This window comes from Vanellus vanellus, assembly GCF_965231255.1.
Source record: "Vanellus vanellus genome assembly, chromosome: Z".
Taxonomy (NCBI): Eukaryota; Metazoa; Chordata; class Aves; order Charadriiformes; family Charadriidae; genus Vanellus; species Vanellus vanellus.
In genome coordinates this window covers 38,089,032-38,098,393 of record NC_138908.1, presented here as the reverse complement: position 1 = coordinate 38,098,393, position 9,362 = coordinate 38,089,032, and the positions used below count along the sequence as shown (strand labels likewise).

The window sequence follows — 9,362 nt, the reverse complement described above, 5'->3', positions numbered from 1 at the left end:
AGCAACAACCAGTAACAGGAACAACCAAGTAGGTATTTACTATTGCAGGTTACTACGAACTTACCATTAGTGAAGCAATTTAGCAATAAACCAGCAGATACATTATGACAGATTATTTGTATGTATATATAATACCAGTACCGAGCGAGTTAGATTTCAGAAGGGGCCAAACCGTACCCATGTGGAGGACATGCCCGCCCCAGAGAGGGACGCGACCATTCCGGAGGTGGGAGGACAGACCTGGCAGACCCCAGCGGTGGTCCCAGGGGACACCATGAAGTAAGAGTTTCACTTCAAAGATGACCCTCAGCACTGAGCCTGGAGTCAGCCGGGCGTCCCCTGTGGAAGTCCACGATCTCATAGAAAGTTTCTGCAGAGAATTCCGCCTGTTGAGCAAGGGAGAAGTATGTGTAGCACAGGATGTTTTCAGGGAGAGAGCCTACATTTTGGAAAAAAATGAAGTCATTTTTATATCATTAGAGACATAATAGGGTGTAGGACACCACCACTGTCATCAGTCAACAAGTGCTGTTGGTTTCTGTTTTCTACCTGGAACTGCCAATGGTCTTCTTACAGATGAATTTTTATTTTGCCAGACTGTTTACCTGCTCTTGCAATTAGAACAGCCAATTCTTACTTTCTCAGGGTGTTTTCCCCTTTCCCAGACTATTTTTCACCTTTTCAGACAAAAAGTTGACATTACAGTTCCTTGTTTCTGCACTTATCAATGGTATCTCAGGATGTGTCCAGTTTCTAGGTACTGAGAAGTACTTAAAAGAGGCTAGGGGCACTTCTCAAGGATGCTTCTGGTTCCCAGGCCCACAGCTCCCAGGCTGGCAGGGAATTTCTCTGTCAGTGTTTTTCAACATTTTCTTCTTTTCAGTCATTTTCCCTTTCTAGGCAGCTCACCTTTTTGGCTGCTCACATCAAGCTCCCCACAGCCCTGCCTTGCCTTGCCCACAGCGTGATTGACCAGCCCAGCCTCAGCCCAGCCATCCCAAGGCTGTGCCTGGTACTTTAAAACTCATTTCCATTCTCTAGAAAACAAAAAAGAACCACAAGCTTATACTTCAATACTTCATCATCCAGCACTAGCTACAGGCAGCATAAGGATTTTAAATTTAATCAGCTTTACTGCTTCACTAGACCTCTAGCTTCAATATATAGTGTATTTCATTGTTTAATTGCAATTACAATCAAAGCTAATTGAAGTGTTGGAACACTAAACTATTACTAAATATTTTTAGCATTTCAAATTTCCTAAATGCAGTTAGTTTGGACTATGTACCTCATAAAAAAACTTGATCCATTAGCAGCAGCAATGATCCTAATTCATAGATCTATTTGCAGCAATAAGTATTGCAGCTGTGAATGAATTAATTAAATACGTTGAAAAGGCCTTGTTATATTCAAAATAATATAAAAATTGCCATTTAAACGGTGAGACAAAAATGTATGTTTAATTCAATTATATGAACAAAAATGCTTTTGCATTTTTGGAGAAACTTCCTGGGCTGCATCAAAAGAAGTGTGGCCAGCAGGTCAAAGGAGGTGATTCTGCCCCTCTACTCCACTCTTGTGAGACCCCACCTGGAGTACTGCATCCAGCTCCGGAGTCCTCAACATAAGAAGGACATGGACCTGCTGCAGCACGTCCAGAGGAGAGCCACGAGGATGATCCAAGGGCTGGAGCACCTCTTCTATGAGGAGAGGCTGAAAGAGTTGCGGCTGTTCAGCCTGGAGAAGGCAGATCTTATTGCAGCCTTCCAGTACCTAAAGGGGGCCTACAGGAGAGCTGGGGAAGGACATTTTACTAGGCCATGTAGCGATAGGATGAGGGGGAATGGCTTTAAATTGGAAGAGGGCAGGTTCAGATTAAACATTAGGAAGAAGTTTTTCACTTTGAGGGTGGTAAGGCACTGGAGCAGGTTGCCCAGCAAGGTTATTGAGGCCCCATCCCTGGAGGTGTTCAAGGCCAGGCTGGACATGGCCTTGGGCAACCTGGTCTAGTGGGAGGTATGCCTGCCTATTGCAGGGGGGTTGGAACTCGATGATCTTCAAGGTCCTTTCCAACCTAAACCATTCTACAATTCTATGATTCTCAAATTGTCTCTTCATATCTTAAATTAGAAATATGAAATATGCTTTCTATACTGACTCCATGGCAGCCCATGGAACTACTTAAATACACTAACATGTACAAATGGATCCTGAATAAGTATTTGTATGTTAAACTCTTCCTGAGTCTGTCTAGCTAGTAATATAAACTCTTCTTTCTCAAAATATGTTTAATTCCTGAGGGGCATAAAATTATTCATATTTTTGGTTAATAATCACAGTTAGACAACAATAGAAAGCAAAGAAATTTGCTCCTGAAGCACCAATTCCATTCTGGTTTTAGCCATCATACTTCAATACTACTGTAGGACATATACATGTCAAAATACCTTAATACAGCACCATCAAGTGAGGAACAGAATACCATCCCAGTGTTTGATGTGCTTTGTCACAGCTTTGTTTAGGATATCTCAAGATAGATAATATCAGAGTTATTACCAGTCGTGTATGACAAATTATTTTCTTTTTGTAATGAGTTCAGGTAATCAAAACCAGAACCATTTTAGGTTTAAATCACTTAGCAGTATTTATTCCCTGCCTCCCTCCAAATTATCTTTCCTGTGAGATTTTTGCATGAGACAAACATATATAAATGTCTATATTAAAATCTTCCTAGACAAAGCTTGAAGGAAATCAGATTCAATCTATTTTAACCATGAAGTTAAGTTTAGGAAATCAGACTTTGTTGTTACTCTTTTTTTTTTTTTGTGGCTTTTTCATTTTTCCTATTTTGTGACCTGTATTGTTGTCTTATAGTTAAAATTTTAGCTGATTTTGTTAGCATGAAAGTTAGTTAGGCTTGTTAACCATTGGCATGAGCTGAACTTTTGATATAGGGTCTTGCATACAAGCATTTTGTTGTCTGCTTGCCCAGGTGGTTGGTCTTGGAGATGTTTCTTTACCAGTGTTGGGGATAATTAATTCAGGAACTTCTAAGATGTTCTTATGGATGATGAGGAATCTGTCCTTGAATTAGTAGTGAAAGAACTCCTAATCAAGGAAAGCAAGTATTGTTACCATTCTTGAAGTGAAACATCCTGGAGCATACGAGCAAATGGACCTTGAAAATGCTATTAATCTACATGTTTAGAGAAGTTTAGTCAACTTGGCAGAAAAGTGAAAGTCTGTGTCCTAAGCTGCATTACCTTCATTATAATACTAAAAATCACAACCATAGGTCAAGAAGATCCTGGCCTAGGTGAAGACCTTTCCCCTGAGCACATGTAGTAGCTCTAACTTGATTGTGCAATCATATGTAAATTACTAACCAATCAAATAGTGATAGGAGGTACTAATATGATAATGATATTGTAAAATGAGTATATAAACTGCACAGAGAGTCCTGTTCAGTGAGCATTTGTGGAAATATTCCGCCTTGCAGCCTGGCCAGAATAAAGCAATGTCTCCTCTTTAAACATATTTCGGGAGAATTGGAATTTTGACCTTTTTTACAGTTAACAGTGTTATATATAGCTAAAAAAATAAAAGCATAACCAGATGTGTAGCTGTGTAATATTACGTTGCCCTCAGTGAATTATTGCCTGGTCACGTTGATGGGTCTGCTTTACAATTAGTAAATGGCTTACACATGGAAGGACTGGCACATTAAACTGCCCCTGATTTCACCCCTGCAAGAGCCATCCTGATGCTAGCAGCACCCAACACCTCAAACCGTGTACTTTATGACTTTACAAGCTTTGGGGCCAGCGCTGATGTTTATGAGAGGCACCTACCTGCCTCAGCCCAAGTCCTATCTTGGTGGGCCCCTGCTGCCCGAAAAGGACTCGAGGCACTGGTACTGCCTGTTCACCTTATGCTGTGCCACGCAGCTTTCATTTCAGAAACCTCCGCCAAGGCAGCAGTGCCTCCAAGACAGGACTCACATCAGTTTGTGTGTCTCCTGCAAACTTTAGGGAAAAGACACGAGCAGCCTTGCCAGAAGCAGTCAGTTGGCGGCAGGACACAGTCTCAAGAAGTCACACTGGTATTTGGGGTAGGTTTAATGCGGCAATAAACAATATTCTGGGTGCAACAGCCCCCTCCTCGTAACCCACCGCCTCTTCACAGCCGCCGCACTTTACGGCGGACACGCCACAGCATTTATTCCTCCGCGGAGCCTCCAGCACCCTCCTCCCAAGTCGGATCCCTCCGCGCCTCCCTGACCCCATCACCCCGGCTCAGCGAGGGCGGGACAGCCGGGTGGGCGGGGAAAAGCGAAAAGGACAGGCGAAGCTACCAATCGCGAGGTGGGCACGGTCGGCTGTGATCTGTCGACCCAATGAGCGCCGTGGGGGAGGTGGCGGCCGGAGGAAGCGCGGGGCGACGGGCGACGGCGGCCGCGGCCGCCATGGCTGACGAGATTAGCAAGGCGCAGGCCGCCCGCCCCGGCGGCGACACCATCTTCGGGAAGATCATCCGCAAGGAGATCCCCGCCAATATCATCTATGAGGACGAGCAGGTGCGGGCGGTGCGCGGCCGCCCCCCTCTCGCAGCCGGCCGGATCGGGGGGGTGTCGTTGAGGTGCTCGGGAGCGCGGCGGGGCTGGGCGGCGGGGACGGGGCCTCTCCGCGCCCTCCTGCAGCGTCCCTAAAGCATCGGGCTCCCTCGGTGCGCGGCCTATCGGGTGCTTGGGAGGGTGCAGGGCTGCAGGCGCTGCTCGGCCCCAGCCCCGCTGTGTCACCGGCCTGTGTGTGGAGGAGGGCCTCGGACCCTAACCCATCCGGCGGCGGCCGCTGGTAGTCGCCGTGTCGCAGGCTTACGGCATTGCAGGCTGTGCACGCTGTACTGCCAAGGGACGGGACTTCTCACACCTGGTGTAGGAGGGCAGTTGTGAAACCTTAGATTAACCAGCCGCAGGAGGTCTCCTTGTGGATTCCGGGCGTGTGTATCTAAATAGTGCACCGTCAGTAGCTGCTTTTGCACGTCAGAAATGCAGGTCTTGATGTGCCTTTCAATAGCATTAAGAAGATTATAGAGCTGTGCCTGCTAGGCTTTAGTTATGAACCTCTGACAGAGAATATTAAAGTAAGGAATTACGGAGAATTACAGCTTTCTTTGCTTGTCACTGCTTTCCATGATCATGCTTATGGTACTGATCTGTATTTTTGGGAGGGTGTGCGTCCTTTCTTTCCCTGGGTTAAAGCTGCATGAGATTTTAACTCAGCTGTATTGGCCCATCAGTGTAACGTGAGGGCTGTGGCTGATTGAGGATCAGGCCATTGACTTTGATGAAGACTGAGAGCATATAACCTACTCTGCCTACCATTTGTGCAGAATATTTTCTGGGGGAGTAATCACCTCCAGTACTTCCGTTGATTTTTACCTTAAACTATGCAGAAATGTAGAACTGCTTTTAAAGTTTAGTTCCCTACAGCAGATGATCTTTAGTTCATTTTATTGACTCTGTGAAGGTCATTTTGGAGGCACCTGGAAATATTACAAAGGAAAAAATGTAAGGAAGGCTTTTAATCATTAATTGACATGCAGAGAAAAGGAGATATTAAAAAGTACAAAGTCTTTGTGGAATTAAGCCTTATCACTGTTGGTTTAATTGTATCTAAACTTGCTGAAATGAAGGTTGGTTTACCATGCACTCATGGACTTTCTGAGGTTGTGGTTTTGTTTGATACTATTTCTGCTCTCTGTCCCTTAGAAAATTATTTGCTACCGGTCTTCTGCTCGTTAAATTCTTTGACTCAGTTTGGCCATTTGCATTCTGCCTCTATGTGGACTACATAGAACAGAAAAACTGCTTACAAAATGATCAACTCAAAGTAAGATTTATTGAATTAGGTGCAAATTAGTTTTATTCATCCATTCTTTGCTTACCACCCTTCTCTGTTTGGGAGAAACAAGCTGTTCATCAGATATTTAAAACTGGGCATTATCTTAAAGATAGCTTAAAATAGGACAGATGGGAGTTACACAAGATAAGGCATTGTTAATGTAAGTAAAGTTTGGGCTTTTCACCACCTTTACTCTTGGCAAAGGCCACAGTTCCTCTCAGTAGAATTGAAAAGCAGTATCATCGCATAGAAAATTCACTTTATTGATTCACAAATAACTGAAAGCATCTAGGAAATATGTATTTTGAAGAATGTAAGGTATGTGTTTATAAGTATGCAGTCTCTGGCGATCAGTCACTACAAGATGTTTTGCCGTTAAATGTGATGGGTAAGTCAGAGGTGCCCTTTGGTTAGCAATGGCAGAATGCATGCTCAGTGTGGGCATCTGCAGGTTGTGGTGGCTGCAGTAGCAAGTCCTGGTTCTGGCCATTTGCACAAAGAGGCATCGCTTCCTTGTCTTTTTCTTTGCTTTCTCTTCTATTTCTTTTACCTATTGGAAGATCTTATCTTGAGATTTATTTGGTGTAGATAGGTGCTGCATGCAGTTTCTGATTGATAGTAATTTTGATACTTCCATAAAATTACTTGGGAATCAACTGCTTACTACAGATGTTCATATCTCAAATGTGATGCCTTTCCCTCAATTTGAAAATGTCTGAAAGCGAGCCAGCCTTAATACATTATTTTGAAATAATATTTTTCTGAAATCGTAGAATGATAGAATGGTTTAGGTTGGAAAGACCTTGAAGATCATCAAGTTCCAACTCCTCTGCCGTAGGCAGGCACACCTCCCACTAGACCAGGTTGCCCAAGGCCATGTCCAGCCTGGCCTTGAACACCTCCAGGGATGGGGCCTCAACAACCTTGCTGGGTAACCTGCTCCAGTGCCTTGCCACCTTCAAAGTGAAAAACTTCTTCCTAATGTTTAATCTGAACCTGCCCTCTTCCAATTTAAAGCCATTCCCCCTCATCCTATCGCTACATGGCCTAGTAAAATGTCCTTCCCCAGCTCTCCTGTAGGCCCCCTTTAGGTACTGGAAGGCTGCAATAAGATCTGCCTGGAGCCTTCTCTTCTCCAGGCTGAACAGCCGCAACTCTTTCAGCCTCTCCTCATAGAAGAGGTGCTCCAGCCCTTGGATCATCCTCGTGGCTCTCCTCTGGACGTGCTGCAGCAGGTCCATGTCCTTCTTATGTTGAGGACTTGATGCTGTTGAGAACAGAAGTGTAATAAGGCCTCAATCACATAATTTCAGGTTCTTTGAAATTACGTTGCTATCTTTGACAAAGGCAGTATTCAGACATAACTGGATAGCAACTATTTGCCATTTGTTTTATTAAACAGGGTTTTAATAAAAAAGCAAAATAAACCTAAGTGTGCTTTTTATAGGCGTGCATGCCGTCAGCTCTTGTAGTTATTAGCCATATGTAGGAATAATAAATCATGAACCTATTTGCATATTAACTTGCTGAGGAGACTATGGCTTTTCAGTAATGCTTAACACAGGATACTGATTATTTTTTTCATACTAGCACATCTTGGTAAGTAGGTGTTTTGTGTTTAGAAATTAAGAGGACTTTGAATAGTGTATCACTCAAGAAAAATCAATGTCTGCTTATGTTTGGGGTATCTGATAATCTGATATACATCTGATAATAAGTATGTATTTAGTGAGGCATATTGATGTACTTAAACTGTTGCCTTTCTTTGAAGGAAATTATGTTTTAACTCTTTGCTCTTCCTTCAGTGCCTTGCGTTCCATGATATTTCACCGCAGGCTCCAACACATTTCCTAGTGATTCCTAAGAAGCCAATTGTCAGGTTATCTGAAGCAGAAGATTCTGATGAATCTGTAAGTACTCTAGAAGCTTTCTGTACACCAAACTGTGCCTCTAATTCATAATTTACTAGACTACTCCCCTTCTCCTCTTGACATTTTAAAGTGACAAAGTAGTTTTTCAATACTATAATCCTTTTCCTCTAGCTTAGAATGGAAATGGAGTTAAGGTTTTCCAGTAAAAGTTGTGATATAAAGCAAAATGTATTTGTAGTGCAAAATGCATTGTTATTTTGGAGTACAATCTTGATATCTGTTTTCGTGGTTTACAGCCAGTAGTACTTCTCTAACATGGGCTTGGGGTTTTTGGCAGGTCAAAGTTAGCTGAGAGGTGCTGAATATTTCATTTGTAACTGTAAAGATCAAGTTCAAAGATTTTGTAAAACTTTACACGATAAGATAAAAGTTTCTTTTCCACTAGAATTACGTATATTGCCTGAAGAAGTAAGAGGGTCTTTAACCATGACATTAATATAGCTTCTGTGACACTTTTTTAATCTGTTACTGTCTAGCTTGAAGAAAAATCTGTAGCTCTTCCCCCCACCCATATTATGCATAGTCAGTCTTTATAGCTTTTCTTGGAAAGTATCAGTTGCAGACAGACAAAAATTTGAGGAGCACTGGCTGAATTTATAAGAATTTGCTTACTAGTTTACCTGAGTGGTTCTCTGTTCTCAATTCTTCCCTTCTTGCCCTTTCCCCTTTTGGTGTGTTTTGTGTTTGTGGGTTTTTTTTTCATTCTTTTTTCTCCTCCAGCTTCTTGGGCATTTAATGATTGTTGGCAAGAAGTGTGCTGCTAACCTGGGCCTGACCAATGGATTCCGGATGGTTGTGAATGAAGGGCCTGAGGGTGGGCAGTCTGTCTATCACGTACATCTCCATGTTCTGGGTGGTCGTCAGTTGGGCTGGCCTCCTGGCTAAGATTTTTCCACCGCAAGAGTTAACTGCATGCATACAAATTACCACCAAATAGATTTAATATGTTCCCCATCAATCTAGCCACTTTAATGCTGTTTTGTTTTTTTTGAATGTGTCTCTACAAACGATAATAAATGCTCTGAACAACATTCGCACAATAAAGGTTTAGCATGTGGGACTCGTCTCTGTCTGGTGTGCCTTACTGATGAAAACAATTCTGCAAGTTGAAATGGTGTTCTCCAGAGTTTTAAGTATGTAGCGTGTTTCAGTCTGCCATTAGCAACCTGTAGATGGTGATTAACTGTATCATTTGAAACTTGGAGGTGCAACTGTTTAGCAGACTTTCATGTCTTTTGGAAGAAAACTTACAAGCTTTTTGAATGTGGTATGCAAATATTCATAAAGCCAGTGTAGGCTGCTGCTAAACGTTTTCAAAAAAGGGTTCTATGTGAAATTCCAAGCATGCCATACAAGGTCTCTGTCAGTACAGTGCAATGTGTTTAGGTTGGAAGGGATGTTAAAGATCATCTAGTTCCAACCCCCAGGGGCACAGTCCACTAGACCAGGTTGCTCAAAGCCCCATCCAGCCTGGCCTGGAATACTTGCAGGGATGGGGCATCTGCAGCTTCCCCTGGCAACCTGTTGT

The 9,362-nt window shown here is 43.0% G+C and overlaps 1 protein-coding gene across 1 annotated transcript; it reads left to right on the top strand.

Moving 5' to 3' along the window:
* Positions 1-4,427: 4,427 nt before the first annotated feature.
* Positions 4,428-8,894, top strand: LOC309683757 (adenosine 5'-monophosphoramidase HINT1). The gene is made up of 3 exons (XM_082498104.1): positions 4,428-4,576; positions 7,709-7,813; positions 8,555-8,894. Exons 1-3 carry the CDS (start codon positions 4,466-4,468, stop codon positions 8,717-8,719), a joined length of 381 nt encoding a protein of 126 aa, XP_082354230.1. The 5' UTR covers positions 4,428-4,465; the 3' UTR covers positions 8,720-8,894.
* Positions 8,895-9,362: the final 468 nt, after the last annotated feature.

Bases quoted from the DNA above. Each gene is read 5' to 3' on its own strand.
- LOC309683757 (XM_082498104.1), top strand. From the start codon at position 4,466: ATGGCTGACGAGATTAGCAAGGCGCAGGCCGCCCGCCCCGGCGGCGAC. The intron at 4,577-7,708 runs GTGCGGGCGGTG...CTCTTCCTTCAG, and splicing joins TCATCTATGAGGACGAGCAG to TGCCTTGCGTTCCATGATAT. The intron at 7,814-8,554 runs GTAAGTACTCTA...TTTCTCCTCCAG, and splicing joins CAGAAGATTCTGATGAATCT to CTTCTTGGGCATTTAATGAT.